We start from the raw sequence: 16,327 nt of genomic DNA, 5'->3' as shown, positions 1-16,327 counted from the left end.
AGCGTCACACCACGTGAAAGTGAATCCTGAGCGGTGAACTAATTTTCGGCAGCCGGAATTTCAGTGCATTTCTAATTATTGGCGACATCAGAAGTGGATATTATATAATAGCTGCTTTTATGAACATTTGAGCGATTTAAAAATATTTAAAACAATTATTTTTTAAGCAATTGAAAAATCGCGTTTTCTCATATCGCGATATTATCGCAAATGCAATTAATCGTTCAGCCCTAGTCTGGACACTTAAAATGAGTTTTAAAGAGTTTCATAAAATACTTTGTTACCCAAATTTTATATTGAAAAATTATTTCTCCATTCAAAACGTGAGGATTTATGAATTACTCTACTTCTGGTGGTTGAAGTCAGCATGAAATGAAATTTGACTGAAATTCATCATATATTTTATTGATTATTACATTCATGCATGTTAAATTATTTTAAATTTTTTAACCTTATAATTTTTCAGCTAAATGTCATAACGCAATCTTTCTGAGACAATAGACTTTTCTCTGGTGACATGTGTCATTTTCTCCAGTCATTTAGTTCACTTAAACCCTGAACCTTTCTTATAATCTATTGCGAGCTCTGTCTCCATCCAATCAATAACTGTTGGATTGAACCAAGTCCCTGCTCTAAATTTTTCTTTTCGTTTATCCATTTCACTCAGGATATAAAAGATGTCGCTACTTGCATTTCATTGCGATTTTAAAGTTCAAATGTATAGTTTCTGTGCTCTAGTGACATCAGATGGAATTGCAAAAAGTAAATTGAAGATGTTACACGTGTCGTCTTTAAATAAACTTCAGATTTTGCCATTTCGTGGCCTTTTCTGTTTGCCATTACAACACATGTGGTGTCCAGAGCAAAGCTTTGAAGCGTGTTTGTGTTTGAGAAAGAGTGAAAGCGTTTTGACTTGTGCCTGCACTAGAGCAGCCTTGTATAATGCGACAATAATTAATCTTGCAGTTGTGTAGTGTTTTTAAAAAGCAATAAGCCCCAAGAAGCTATGGTTTACAGTGATTTTGAACAGCTAAGCAACACATAGATGCAGTGGTGCAGTAGTACTGATGTAACAAAATCAAAAGTTTGTTTGTATAGTACTTTACATTTTCGAAGGCGAGTCAACCGATCATAATCAAGGGCTGGAACTATTTGTTTTATAATGCTTATTTAACAGTGTTATCTTTTTTCTCTCTAAATTAATTGATCAGTGCATTAAGTGCAGCACAGTTTTACAGTGTGGTGTTTTACAGTTATGGCTTTTTAACATCACACTCTGAATGTGTCTGCCAGAGGTCTAGTTTGTTAGTATGAGAGACAGAGAGTAAAATGAAGAGAGATGAGTGTGTTTTAGATGTAAACAGCTGTTGCAAAAACATCTGGGGCCTCTGATGGAACAGAAATAGTCACAATATTGGAAAAGAACATTTTCTGATGAGATACACATGCTCATAGACACAAGCCTCCTGTTATAGAAGTGTTTTGCAGCCATGTCGGATCTCAACTTCCAAAACAGTCCACAACAATATTTTGCTTGGAATTTACAGATAGAACAGCCTGTCTCTACAAAGTTCCTGAAAACACACACACACACACACTCACTGTCACCGTCTCTTCCTGAGAGGGAAAAACAGCACACTCACACACGCCAGACCTCCCATTAAATCCTCTGCCTTCATCCTTCGCCTCAGATTTGCCCAAACATCAATCCCACAGGCATCATGAGTTGTTTTGCCGGAAATTGAAGGGTGATGCAATCGGCCCATTTCACACTGTCAAATCATTTTGTCATCAGCAGATATGATCAGCACTGAGTGTTTTGTCTGACCTGTTTATAAAAGTGTGAAACAGTTTTTTAATTCAATTTCAGTTGAATTCAATTCAAACTTTGCCTTGCAGTTCTGGAGAAAAGCGAATTTAAGGACGAGTCACAGTTTTTCCGCTTCTACGCCGATGAGGAGACGGAGGGTACGAGCTCAAAGAGTAAACAGCTTCGCAGTGACTTCAAACTCATCGAGAACATCCTTGCCAAATCCTTAGTGGTGAGATACACAGACACGCACACAGCATGGGTTTCTCCCCCGGGGAGAGCAGTGTTGAGGGATAACTAGCAATGCTACTAACTTAACCACATTTTTCAGTAGCGTGACAGTAGCTGAACTTATTTCGAAATGCTGTAGCTTTTGTAATAACACGAGCATAGTTGTTCATATGTTGCTTTATAGCTCAAGTGACCTAGGGCATTGAAATGATCAAAGCTTCTTTCCTGTCATTTCTCTCAAATGTAGCTTTGATTAGTTTGATTTATTCAGTTTGTTTAGACTGTTCATGTAAATCAAATGGTTAAAAAATTATTCACTGATTCACGTGAGTACAATTGTGGTATTTTATGTCATCTTTTTGTTTTGTTGAGAAATGATAGTGATCCTAATTGATTGCTAGTTGAGATCCTGTTCTCATAGTAAAATTAAGTTTGACCTTTTAAATTATGTGTAGCTTGACAAGATACAGGAGATATCAGATTTAGATCATTCTCTGTTTGACAAACTGCCCCCAGTATCAACAATACTAACATAAAAGGAAAGAGAAAACCCAATCATTTTATGTTGAAAGTAACACATTAACAAAACACACCCCTATATTTATATGCACATACTCATGCTACTACACACACTCAAGCACAACCATCAGCCATGCATTGATTGACAATTAAGACCCTCCTCATCCATCAGTAATTACCCTGACCTTTACAAACTACTCTTTCATCCCTTATAGACTGACAGATTCCTCCTCCAGATCATGAAAATCTTGCACTCTGTCCTCTCTGTTCAGATGCTAAGAGCTTTCAGACGCCCTCTCAGACGTCAGGACCTTACGCCACTGCAGATTTTCAGAGACAATACGGGTTGATGGATAGAAATAAAACATTGGAAGGCATTTAGAGGGCTGGTAAACATGTTCTGCTTTAGCTCTTAGATAATAAAAGCACATAAAAGTCCATCTCGTGTGTAGCTGTGAAGAAACTGAGCATTATGTTCTTGTTATGATCCAGACATGACCTAAAACCAGTATATCTTTCATCCATGATAGCACCTTTAGCACCTGCACTGGCCTATTAGCATGCAGCTGTGGCACATTTGAACAAATTGTTGTTTGGTTATTTTTAGAAGAAAAGACTTAACACCTCAAACAGCTTTCGGACTATAGGATGCATAGCTTGTTCACACATTTGCACAAATGCTGCTGCTCTCTCAGTGTGGCACCGAGCTGCTAAATCACAAATTGAGTCCTGAAAGTAACACGTTTTTTCCATTCTGTTCTGCATTTATTTTGAGATGCAACCAGCTCTTGTGCTGATATTGTGTTTCTCTTGTCCATGTACAGATCCACCCTGAAGAGGAGGACTATGGGTTTGAGATCGAAGAGAAGAACAAGGCCATCGTAGTGAAGAGTGTGACCAGGGGCTCATATGCAGAGGTATGAGTTTGGGTAACCGCATCCTAGTTCTCCACATTTCTCTGACCTATACAAAAAAATATCAGTGACAGAGCAAACCCAAAATACATGCCAACGGTTGACTTGAGTCCCACAGTCTGCCACATTTGGGAGTTTCCCTAGTAAGTGGTGTTTTCTTTCTTATAAGGCATTTCCACCCAAATTCAATCCGTATGTGTGAGCTTGGTAGCCTTCAGAGAGTAAGGAAAGCTAAACAACTGTTTTCACAAGTTTCACTGTCTGATCATCAGTCACATTAGGACTGGTTCATTGAAGTAATGCTTAGTAATACTGTATGATTAAAAAAGGCTCAAAAACTATGTAAAATGTAATTGCTAAATGAGACTTGGTTTTATATCTAGAACCTTTTTTTGTTAACATGAAGGTTATATTCATATTTGAACTGCAATTTCATAAAATTGTTATGCAATTGCATAAAATTTTAATCAAATAATAGTCAAAGTAATTGTCATTCTCCACAAATTTTATATAACTTCAATGGTAATTGCAAGGGGGAGTTAAATATGTTTAATTACTCTGAAAAAAATAGCACAGTGCAAAAAACAAATCAAAATAGACATTTTTTTATGCAAAATATCATTTGTTATATTTTCTTTAGATTTTGGAGTGAATAATGTATATTTTATTTGAATGGCTTTGTGAGAGTCACATCTTCATGCAACATAATTTTATGCTCTTCATGTGCAGAAATGTTCATATCTATCTGACTTATTCATGGTCCACATGGTTTTACATATATAAATATAGTGGAAAGTGTGCCAAGCTCTGCTGTAATACAATCTGATAGATGTCCATTTATTTTTATCCAGTGTGGGATTGTATTATACTCTTCTTGATAACTAGATCTCTCAAGGACTCTTTTTGTATCTAAACTAACCTTGATCTGTCATTTGAAAGAGGACCTCTTCAGCTCGAATACATTATTTTCAGTGCACAGGGTTATTTGTGTTCATGCTCTGTACAGCTCTGCCAGATATTTATGGAAGATTGGTAGATAATTATGGTTGAGATCTAAACCACCACTAATTTTATCCCCACTGTGCCTGTTAGACCTAACACTGGACAGTTTGTTCGTATTCAAGTGTCACACTGCTGCTCACAGGAGCATCTGCAGAAGATGAGAGTGTGATGGTAATGGTGATTAATCCAGTGAATGAGAGGAAGTGCTGCATGTCCTGACACTTACGTCATGGGCCGCTCAGATCATGTGTCGGGTCCAGGACACACTTGCTTAATTAATTCCACTCCCTCTGTCTTCACAGTTCTGCTCTCTGGAGATCTGGGAGAAGCAATTAAGCATGTCCCATCATATTCTCCACAGAGTCCTCACACTTACCTTTTTTCCCCTTCTCTTTCCTCAACTTTCCTTTCTTGTTTTTTATCCCATTTTTTTCTGTTTCTTATAGATTACAAGGCTTTCTTTCTTTCTTTCTTTCTTTCTTTCTTCCTTCCTTCCTTCCATTAGTTTGTTCATTTATTCTTTCCATCTTTCCTCCCTCACTACTTTCTTTCTTTCCTCACCCCTTCCTTTTTTCTTTCATACCCTCTTTTCCTCTTCCCTTCCTTGCTTGCTTGCTTCTTTCCTTCCTTCCTCCCTCCCTTTTCTTTCTTACTGCCCCTTTTCTTCTTTCCTTTTTCTTCACAACTTTCATTATATTGCACTCCTTCCTTTTCTTCCTTTCCTCACTTTTTTCTTTCTTCTATCCTGCCTTTCGTTAATTAGTTCATTCCTTCTGCCATTCCATCCTTTTTTCTTTCTTTTTTTCCCTTCTTTTGTTCTCTTCCCTTTCTTGTATATTCCTTTCTTCCTTGTTTTTTCCTCCTTTCATCCCTTCTTTTCCTTCTTCCTTCCTGCATTTCATTAGTTTGTTCATTCCTCCTTTCTTTTCTTTCTACTTCCTTTCTTTCTTACAGTCACACATTTTTAATTGCTCTTTCAAATTAACTGCTTGGTTATCTGAAAGTGCTTATTATATCTTATCATTTTTTTTAAAGCAATATAAAGCTCTTTTGCCATAAAGGTGTGAGGTTCTCTCAATTCTGTCTGCCAATCTTTTAATCCTCATTAACATCACTCATCTCTCTTTAATCCTCATCAATATCAATCATTTCTCTCTCGCACATCAAAGAAAATTGTAATGATGGACACCCTAATTTATTTTTCTCTTCATTTTTGATTGTTTGTTAGCTGGATTCTTGGTATTAATTTCCTTTGTTTTCATGTTTTTTCTTTGGTGCAGATGGCAGGCCTGCAGCCGGGTAGAAAGATCTACTCCATTAATGAGGACCTGGTGTTCCTAAGGCCTTTTTCTGATGTGCAGACCATGATCAACCAGTCCTTCTGTATACGCCGCTTGCTCAGACTGCTGGTGGCCACCAAGAACAAAGAGTAAGTCCACGTTCATTGCAGAAATCAGATACTTATGCACAGACACACAGACGTGTTAAATGTAGCCGGGTACAGTGTAAAAGGACACTACTGGTATTAGAGTTGCATGCAGGAGAGCAGCACACTGCAAAACACTGTTGTTTTCAAAAGAGTGTTCATTAATGTTTAAGCATGCCGGCACTTCTTGTTCCTCAGTGTAGACACAATGATGTTCTTGAAAAAAAGATATTCTGCACAGAAGTAACACAGAATAAATGCAGTACTGCAACACTCTTGCTCATGTCATGTTGCTTAAATAAAAGGGACAAAAGAGCCTAGCTTATGTGCTTATCTCATGTCTTTGTGTGTGTATATGATAGGATTGTGAAGATCCCAGATGTTCATGGCACTCTTCCTTTTGTTCTCTGCGGTTCTTGTCCACCTTACGTTCATGCAGTTAAGAAAGGTGAGTCCTCATTGTTTGTAATGATCAAAACAAGCATGCACATCATATCACATTCATATGCGAGTGAAGTGATTATGGCCTCAAAACCCAGAGCCATTCTGATTTTTTTTCCATAAAAATTCACACGTTATTCTGAATCGGGGAATGCATTGCATCTAACCTGCCAGACAGATGTTAATGTGCTATAAAAAGCTTTCAAATAAAGCAAATTCATGACACCAGGCTGCTGTGGTCATGTGATCAACATCTGGTGCTCTTCAGCACTTGAACCCAAACTCAGGATCCCTGCACATGTTTCTGGATTTAAAAAGCGCACTCTTGGAGCTTTTTGAAGTCAAAGCCGTTAGCTCATCTTCACGGCACTTAGACAAAAGTAGAGATTTATGATGTGCCATTATGGGAGCTTTCATCACTTCAAGTGCCCCTGAATGCAGGGGGTGTACATTCCAGAATAAGTGGTCTATTCAAAGCAGAGGTAAGAATATGTGAAATCATCCTGTTAATAAACAGTAATCATAAGTTCTTGTCTCATAAATCTTTTTGTTGCTGCAACTTGTTTAAATTTCAAATTGGAAATCTCTACATCAAACGTGTTCTTTTATTAGCACTCAAGTGAATTTTTTCTTTGTACGCTATCATTATGAACATAAATTTATGATCTGTCTTGTTTGATTAAGCTGATATATTAGGACAGGTACCTGGGAGTACATATAAAAAGATACGCTCTTAAAAATAAAGGTTCCAACAGGAGTTGTTTTTATTTTTGATTCCCCAAAGAACCTTTCAATAAACTGTTCTTAAAAGAACCAATTTTTCTTAGTTTGAACGTCTGAAGAACCGTTTTCCACCATGAAGAACCTTTTGTGAAATGGAAGGTTCTATGGATGTTAAAGTTTCTTCATGGAACCATACTATAGATGCCAAAATTATTTTTCAAGAGTACAGATGTCAAAAGGCCAGAAATAAACAGTAAAATCATTCAAAAACCCACAAATCATTTCAAATGCATTGAAGTACAACATGCATATGCATGGCTATGTTGTTTTGTACGAATATAAAATGATGCATAATCAACGCTATCATCACATCAAACAGATTTGGGTTAGAAAGGGTCTAGACTGCTTTGGATTTGCCTACATGTAAAATATACAACCTTCTAACTTCAGAATCATCCGTTTGATATCTTTCATTTGTTTGGTTATGGTCATTTTACATTATAGGCATATTTTTGTGTGTATACAGGCTCTGAAGCGGCAGCAGCGGGTCTTCAGCCCGGTCAGTGTGTCCTTAAAGTCAACGGCAACAACATGAACCAGAGCAGCTACCAGGAAGTCCTGGAGCACTTTAGTGGCCATCAGCCTGTCCTGGAGCAGCAAGACACTGTGAGAATCAACACTGCATTGTGTTTAACACTGCATTATGTGTTTTTTTATAGGCTATGTGGTCCACATATGGTGGTCCCAGAGGTTACTTGCTTCTGACACTATACACTATGACACTTTCCTCCCTTTGTGATATTCTTTTTTTCTTCTGCCGCAGAGCTGTGGTCAGTGGGCGTACCGTGTGTATGAGGATGTGGAAGAGCAGATGTCTTTTAGGGGGTGTGAGAATGGCTCAGATTCAGAGGACGGCTGCACTAATGGAACAGGTAGTGTGTGTGTGTTTTTGGCAAATGACTCAGTGTGACAGGTGTACCCAAAAAGTTATTGTCGTTAACGGAAACTATTATGAATACAAAAGCCATGGGAACTTTAGATCCATTGTTATACACATTTGTGAATGCAAGCTTGTGTGAAGACATTTTGTCCTCAGCTAAGTACCAAAGTTCATGTGTGGTGAACTTGTGCAAAGACATTTGACCAGTGGTGGATCATTGACATCATTGACCTCTTGTGTGAATTCACATAAATTACAAACAGATTAAACTCTCAAACCTGACTAAAAGCAAAAGATGCGAAAAGATGCAAGAGGTTATATATATGCAACTATTTATGAATAATTTAAAATAAAACTTAACTGAAATTAAAAGTAAAACTGCACAATGAAATAAAAAAAAAAAATTAACCTTTTTAATGTCATTGTAATGTCATGCGATGTCCTGTACACATTTATTTGTGTTTCCGTTTGATTCTTTACACTTGTGTGTTCTTTGGATTTTCTAGGCTCTGTAAGAAGGCTGGAACAGTTGTCCATCTCTGGCGATGTTCCTTCAGTCAGTCTGAATGTGGATAATGTTCATGTGGAACATGGGGTTGTGTACGAGTACGTCAGCACAGCAGGAATCAAACACTGTGTGCTGGAGAAGATGGTGGAACCCAAGTGCTGCTTCAACCTTGCTGCAAAGGTCAGACCACGGTTTAACGCTAAATGTTTCATTTCTGAATTTTGTTTTTTGATGACCCATAATTGTGCTTGTGTGTATACTGTGTATATTAGATTTCAAGATGGACATTCAAAGAAAGTTGTTTTCTCTAACCTATCACATGTTCTTGTGTGTATTTTAAATGCTCTCAGATACTGGAGGCCTTTGTGAAGGACGACAGTCTGTTTGTGAAGAGCTGCCGACAGCTAATGGCTCAGAATGAGAAGGTGGTGACCATGCCACAGTTTGAGTTTCGAAACATCTGTGACACCAAGCTGGAGAGCATAGAAAAACGCATTTGCAGCTACAAACAGGTGTGACATCTGTCTTGCTGTTACTACTTTATCGTATTCCCTAGTGCACTATGGATTATACAATATCACAATGTTTCGAGACATGAATGACCATTTTTTTTAATCTAATTGATATTTAAATATGGAATAAAAGGCATTAAAAACTATGCAAATGCTGTCTCATAGTACTTTAATATTCTTTTCCTATCAGTTTGTGGAGGAATTGCAGATGAAGGCCTGGCCCACGTTTAAGCAGGCGAGCACTAAACCTCATGTTCTGGGCTGCATGGACTTCGTCCCCACCAACTGTCATCTGAACCTGATGCAGGTGTCCTGCCCGAAGAACACGTCCTCATCAAGCCGAGCCTTCAGCATCCGCTTCGGACGCAAGAACTCCTTCTTTGGCCTTGATCCTGATCAAGGTACATATAGTTATGTTACCATTTATAACTGAAGGGATTTATTCTAGTGCTGTCGAGCGATTAATTGCGATTAGTCGCATCCAAAATAAAAGTTTTTGTTTACATAATATATGTGTGTGTATTATATATATTTATTAGGTATATATAAATACACACTTGCATGTATATATTTAAGAAAAATTGTATGTTTATATATTAAATATATTTATATATAATATAAATTATATGAATATAAATATATACATGCAAATACATGTAAATATTTTCAAAATATATACTGAATGTGTGTGTATTTATATATACATAATAAATATACACAGTACACACACATATTATGTAAACAAAAACTTTTATTTTGGATGCGATTAATCACGATTAATCGGTTGACTGCTAATTATATCAAATTTAAATATTATATTTAAATATTAGATATTCTTTTATAATACATTTTAATATTTCGGTTTCTCACAAAAGCTAAATAAAATACATTAAAGAGAATATGTAATGTTTAAGTCTGTAAAATGACTTGATTAAATACTACGATTCAGCTCATTGGCTCAGTTAACCAAATCTCCATGTTACAATTATCGAAGGTTGTAAAAAAGTAATTAAGCTTTATGGTGAAAACCTCCCAGGTCTTGTAAAAATCATGGCCTGCTATTCCCAAAGCGATCCAGAACCTTTTAAAGCACCTCCATCAGACCTCCATTAAGACACCATTAGACCATAATAAGTAGCTTTTAGTGATGTCATCCCCACTGTCCCATAGGTCTATAGTCATCCACTCCCTGCGGCCTAACGCCCACATCTCTCTCTTATTATGACTGTTTACTTTTTGTTTATGAGGCCTGATGCTTTATTTAAGAAGATAAACCTTAAGATATATTAGCTTTATTATCAAAAACAACAAACTGGCAAACTCAACACACCAGAGCTCAACAATAAAGCTTTCTGTTTCTGCTGGCCTGGTTGAAGTAATTGTTCAGATTTGTCCAGATTCTTCTTGGAGCAAAACAATTATACAATTTATTTATAGCCATTTTTAATATCATTTTATTTTATTTTTATTATTTTATTTTTCTTTATTTAAAATACATTTTTAGCAACAATATCTGTAATGATACAACTTTAATGAAACTGCTTTACATCTATAAATTATTATTATTTTCTGGATTTAGCTGATTGACTTTCAAATCCAAGCCATTCTGCACTTGTCCAAAAATTTCAAGACCAGTAACATTTAGCTAAGTTTTAAAATACAACTGGGCATCCCTAGAACTTAGAGGCAAAGCATCTGGCTTTAATTTTTGGCTTCACCTGCGCAGATTGCTACGTCCCAACTTTCTGTCTAGCCACCATGTGTAGCTGGGGAATTAACCACATAATGCTTTGTTTGTTATGCTCCGCAACACGAGAGCTGAGAGCTTTTTATTTTTCAGTCTCTGCTACACATCTGCTCTGCAGTTGTCTCACAGTCAGAGATGTTTAAAATTCCTCCGGTACACTTCTCTGCAGCCTACAGCCTCATGGTCCATGGCTTTACCACATGCAAGTGTATGCCTCACTGCTTTTCAGTCATTCAATTCTTGTGTTTTATTGAGTCACAGAAACGCCAAACTTAGTATGCTGCATCCCTAGACAGCATTTTAAGGCATGCGCCCAGCATGAAGGCTGTTGCAAAGTTTGAGTACCATAATTATGTCTTCTAAGATGCCTTCTTTAGGCCAAATTGTAAGGTGGCATTACTTATATTCCCAGATTGCAGACTCAGTGACAAAAAAAATCCAGGATGCTGTATGAATCAAGAAAAGTGACACTCTTTTGTGATGTTGATTAATGTCACTTATTTTCTTCCTGCAGCCAATTTGAATCCCATGTCCCATGCCATGCATTGTGTGACCAGCATGGCGGCCCCCTCCTGGAGTTGCCTGAGTTTAGATGAAGAGACGGAGGAGGGTGAAGAGAGCATAGAGAATGGCAGGAAGCATGAAGAGGGAGGTCTCAGCTTCCTCCTCAAACAGGAAGACATGGAGAGCCAGGATAATTACATCTGCCTCTATAACCGCCTGGACATATCAGTGCGAGAGATGAAGCAATATGTGGCCCAGATAGATGTGTAAGTGGTGAAGTAATTTAACAGTGTTCAAAGTAATGTTTAAAATAGATTTAACATTAAGTTATGAGCTCTTGAAATTAAAAAAAAAAATAAATAAATCTATAGTTAATATACATATAATCTAATCATTAAGCTCAAATATTTAATAATCTACAAAAACATTCTCAAATTCTCATCTGATAGCTCAGAGTAGGTTTTAGTAGCCTCCTCTTTGAGTTCTTCGAGTTCAAAACTTCAGGATGTTCTTTTATGACAGTCTAAAAATATTTATGGCTTAGACAGAAAAAAATGTAAGACTGAAGCCATAACAGACGACTGCAGAGAAGACATTTCAACAGCCTCTCAGGAGGAACGAATGTTTGTTATTCAGTGGCTAGCATGTGCTGATGTAGAAGTTAATTGTCAGTGAAATGGATTTCATTTCCCAATCCCATTCCCCCGTCTCTTTCCCAGTGCCTTTCTGTCAGTCTACACTTCCCTGTCCCATAAAAGAACAAAGATCATTAGTAAAATAAAAGGGTGTTTCTTCAACTAGAGACAGTTTTGTCCTTATTGTTATAAAATACCCTTAAATAGGCTAAGCTCTCTTATGACGTTTAACACTCTCACTAGTTTAATTTGTCCATTAACGTCATTTATTTGATCAACAATAGAGTAAATCAATAATATAGATAAATATGTAAATGTTTTTAAAATGTAATTTATTCCTGTGAGATCAAAAGCTGAATTTTCAGGATTCTTTAAAGTTCTGTAGAACTCTTTCATAACAATGTAAAGGTTTTTACTCTTTATTTTGATTAATTAAATGCATCCTTGCTGAATAAGTGTTAATTTGTTGAAAAAAAAAAAAAAATATATGATCCAAATTTTAATTACGTTAAAAAGAAATCATCAGATAATGATCCCTTATTTTCATCATATTTTTTATCTGTTGATCTGCTCCAACATTAATAACATTAATCATTATTGGGCAAATCAACTCATAACTCACACGTTCAGTGTCAAAACACTCTCATAATTCATTGTAACAGTTCATGTCTATCTGTTTCCAAACCTCTCTAAATATGTTTCATCTTAGACTACTGTCATCGATAACTGGACCAACCCCGCCGCAGGGCTCAGAGCCACCCTCGTTTGAGAGCGCCCCCTCAACCTCTCCCATACCGGAGGAGACGGACCAAGACAAGACAGAGCATGGCGGCAACAAGAGAGTGTGCTTCAAAGTCAACGAAGATGATCAGGAGGACTCTGGACATGACACCATGAGCTACAGAGACTCCTACAGGTGAGGAAAAGATTGTGAAATGATGTTTATGAAACATGTTGGAGCCTGGGTTCTTAAATGAGTAACACAGGTTCAAGTCCAACCTGCAACATGTACTGATCCCTTTAACACACTGTTCTTAATCTAATACGTTTTTTAAAATGCCAATATTGATACAAGCACCAATTGTCATTATGACTTTCATAATAACATTTTGTTTTCTGTGAAATTACATGTATAAAAGATGATTTAAAATCCCAGTTTTCCTCCAGCACGTGTGAAGCAGAGAGAGTGAGCAAGACGGGGCTTCTGGGCTCCTGTCTGCTCCTCCTGTGAAACAGATGTTGCTAAAACAGACACGTAAGGAGACGATAAACATCCCTTACGAAGAATCTGTTGTGCCACAGCAACCCAGACACCCTCTTTAACCGCTAAAGAATACATTCAGTCAGTGTTGTCAATGTCATCATTATATGGCGCAAAGTATGTTTGGTTGTGATCTAGACCTGACGGAGCAGGGCAAAGCTGGGGCTGACCACAGCCGAGTGGATTTTATGCTTCTGTTGGGATAAACGGATGCCTGCTTTTGCACCCTCTATCATTATGTGGCGTTCCAATTTAAAATCCTGCTACTCTGTGATGGGGTGAGCTCATGAACAGCTGCAGCCGTCATGTTTTATAGATAGATGCATTTTTTCCTCTATTTAGGCTCTTTCAGTAAGTAACTGGATTTGTCTGTGGGATGTAGGTAGGCCGTCTGTTCTTGTTATCGTGAGAAGAGGGCTGGCTGTTAGGGAACATGAACTTTCAAGGGTTCAGGAGGTTGAATGGTAAAATACGAGGGAATGCTCCTTTTTTCCTCTTTCAGCTTCTGGGAGTGTTGCAACCTGCTGGTCATGAGAATGATCTGCTTCCATTCTTGGCTTGTGGCGGCACTAAATTAGGCCTCCCCTCTCATTGTGGGGTGGGGAAAGGGAACTTCTTCTACTCTTTCTACTACTAGTGGGTTGAAGTACAGTCTGTTTTTCCCTCTCAAGCTTTTTGGAGCAAAAAAAGACATTTCGAAAGTTTAATTCTGTCTCAGAATAAACATTTTAAGGATGGCAATAAGACGTCCACCTAAACTTGTTGATCTTAGTGGATAAAAGTTGAAATTGTTGATGACGTTTGTTGATGTTTAAATTGTTTCGAAAAGACTTCAGCTCTTATGATCAGTGTAAAATTGTCTTAAAGGGATGTCATCATTTACTCACCTTTATGTCATTCATTCCAAACCTTTATCACTTTTTTTTTCTTCTATAGGAAAAAAAAGATTCCTCAACATCTTTGTCCATGCAATGCAAGTCTTCTACATATCTTTTGTTTCCAACAGAAGAAAAAATCATAGAGTAGCCCTGTTGGTATTTTGCAGTCGTGTGATCATAAGAATTAATGTGAATTTAACCAGTTGAAACGTTTGTGGAAGCTTGCATTTTTGCCTTTTTTGCAATTTTTCTAAAAAGAAAAGCCCATACATATATTTATATATAAATCTATACATTTTTATATCTTTTTTTCACCCCCACTTTTATTCCTTAATATATAATGTCTATTAACTATAATAGAGTTTCGTCACACGGATGACTGGACTGCACGCTGGCGATATGTCTTGCACAAGAATATCCAGGAGGACCCTTGGAATCTGCCCATTTCAATCAAATCTCTAGTTAACAGACCTTTATCACTTTTTTTTTTCTTCTATAGGAAAAAAAAGATTCCTCAACATCTTTGTCCATGCAATGCAAGTCTTCTACATATCTTTTGTTTCCAACAGAAGAAAAAATCATAGAGTAGCCCTGTTGGTATTTTGCAGTCGTGTGATCATAAGAATTAATGTGAATTTAACCAGTTGAAACGTTTGTGGAAGCTTGCATTTTTGCCTTTTTTGCAATTTTTCTAAAAAGAAAAGCCCAAACAAAATGAATAATAGGTGTTCAACCACTGTCCTGCCACTGTATTGCAGTCAATTTCAGCATAAAATTAACAGGAATGAAACAGCCATACAGAGTTCCTGGAAAGTTGTTTGTTTCAGTGAAGCTTTCCTTTACAATTTTAATTTTTCTTCAGCTTTGAATAATTTCTGAACTTCGCATCTGTTTCATTGGCTATGAATCTTTGATAATGGTTCAAACATTTTTTTTGTACATGATTAAATATCTTTTTTCTTTGAAATATTGGTAAAATTGGAATTGGTCTCTGTAGGCATCCTTTTCATCACATGAAAACATTTGTATCTGTGTGTTTTCACAGTGAATGTAACAGTAACCGAGACTCAGTGCTGTCATACACCAGCGTCCGGAGCAACAGTTCTTACCTGGGCAGTGATGAGATGGGCTCAGGTAACTGTGGTCTGTTAGATGCGGTTACAATGTAGAAATTCAGGACAATAACTAACAAGACATCGCTATTTTTATTTATTTATTTTTCAGGAGATGAGTTGCCATGTGATATGCAGATTCCTTTTGACAAGCAGGATAAACTTCATGGATGTCTGGAACACCTTTTCAATCAGGTATATTGATTTCCTCTCATAAATCAAACTTTTAGTCTCTTTTGCCAATTTAAACTTGATATTCCCTTTGTTTGACTCCACTCACCTCCTTATTTTGTCTTCCATTTTTGCTCTTCATTAATACATCCCCTCTTAGTTTCCCTCTCTTCTTCCTCTCTAACTCCCACTGTGTCGTTTATCACATTACCATCATCTCTAGTGAGCACTCTTTGACCTCTGCACCTCTGCTCTTTGACCTCAAAATCTATCGTCTTCTGGAGGTCACCAGATTTTGACCTTCCTCTCAATTTCCCAGATATCAATAATGAGCTCTTTTATCCACTGCAGACAGGTTACATGTGGACTGACTGAAAGCAGCAGGCCTGACGTTAGCAAGGGCGTTAGCGGGTCTTCAGTTAGCGCAGGATGTGTGTGGTGACGGTGTTAACTGTGTCTTTTTCATTCTCAGGTTGACTCGATCAACATTCTCCTGAAGGGCCCTATCATGAGCAAAGCCTGGGAGGAAACCAAGCATTTCCACAACGACCACAGTCAGCCAGGTACCGCCCGGTCGGGTGTGCGTGTGCGCTATATTTGAATGCTATGTTTGGAAACTCGTTTGAGGGATGTGTGTATTTGGGTTCTCTGTTGGTGTGTGGGGGGGTACTTTTATAGGTGGGTAGGGGTGTGTGAATGTTTCTGTTTGCATCTGTACGTTATTACCTCTGCTTGTGTGAATACCACAGTAGTTTCTCCTATGTGTTTTATGTATTTTAGGGGAGTAGTATAATTAGCTTGTTTAAATATGGGGTTCTGACAACAGTTATGTATTTTGTGGGTTTTTGTGAGAGTTCGCATTGCCAGCTACATCTGTTAACCTGTTTGTAAGATATTGCAAAGCACAATAGTGTGAATTTTTGGCTATTTTTTTTATTTAATCTAAATATATATATATATATATATATATATATATATATATATAGTCCCCTA

At 37.2% G+C, this 16,327-nt stretch overlaps 1 protein-coding gene across 1 annotated transcript in view; it reads left to right on the top strand.

The window, feature by feature from the left end:
- LOC107668004 (phosphatidylinositol 3,4,5-trisphosphate-dependent Rac exchanger 1 protein-like) overlaps nucleotides 1–16,327 on the top strand; it is a 49,918-nt gene that overhangs the window by 22,948 nt on the left and 10,643 nt on the right. The window contains 14 exon segments of the mRNA XM_016459734.1: nucleotides 1,900–2,042; nucleotides 3,385–3,477; nucleotides 5,757–5,905; nucleotides 6,265–6,350; nucleotides 7,593–7,732; nucleotides 7,890–7,998; nucleotides 8,513–8,694; nucleotides 8,865–9,026; nucleotides 9,217–9,427; nucleotides 11,288–11,543; nucleotides 12,622–12,828; nucleotides 15,097–15,185; nucleotides 15,276–15,358; nucleotides 15,807–15,965. Of these exon segments, the coding sequence (XP_016315220.1) occupies nucleotides 1,900–2,042; nucleotides 3,385–3,477; nucleotides 5,757–5,905; nucleotides 6,265–6,350; nucleotides 7,593–7,732; nucleotides 7,890–7,998; nucleotides 8,513–8,694; nucleotides 8,865–9,026; nucleotides 9,217–9,427; nucleotides 11,288–11,543; nucleotides 12,622–12,828; nucleotides 15,097–15,185; nucleotides 15,276–15,358; nucleotides 15,807–15,965 (2,069 nt within the window).

The sequence above is a fragment of the Sinocyclocheilus anshuiensis genome, unplaced genomic scaffold, assembly GCF_001515605.1.
Source record: "Sinocyclocheilus anshuiensis isolate Anshui unplaced genomic scaffold, SAMN03320099.WGS_v1.1 scaffold1024, whole genome shotgun sequence".
Lineage (NCBI taxonomy): Eukaryota > Metazoa > Chordata > Actinopteri > Cypriniformes > Cyprinidae > Sinocyclocheilus > Sinocyclocheilus anshuiensis.
Note: the sequence above shows the minus strand (reverse complement) of the source record. Positions and strands in the feature narration are given on the sequence as shown.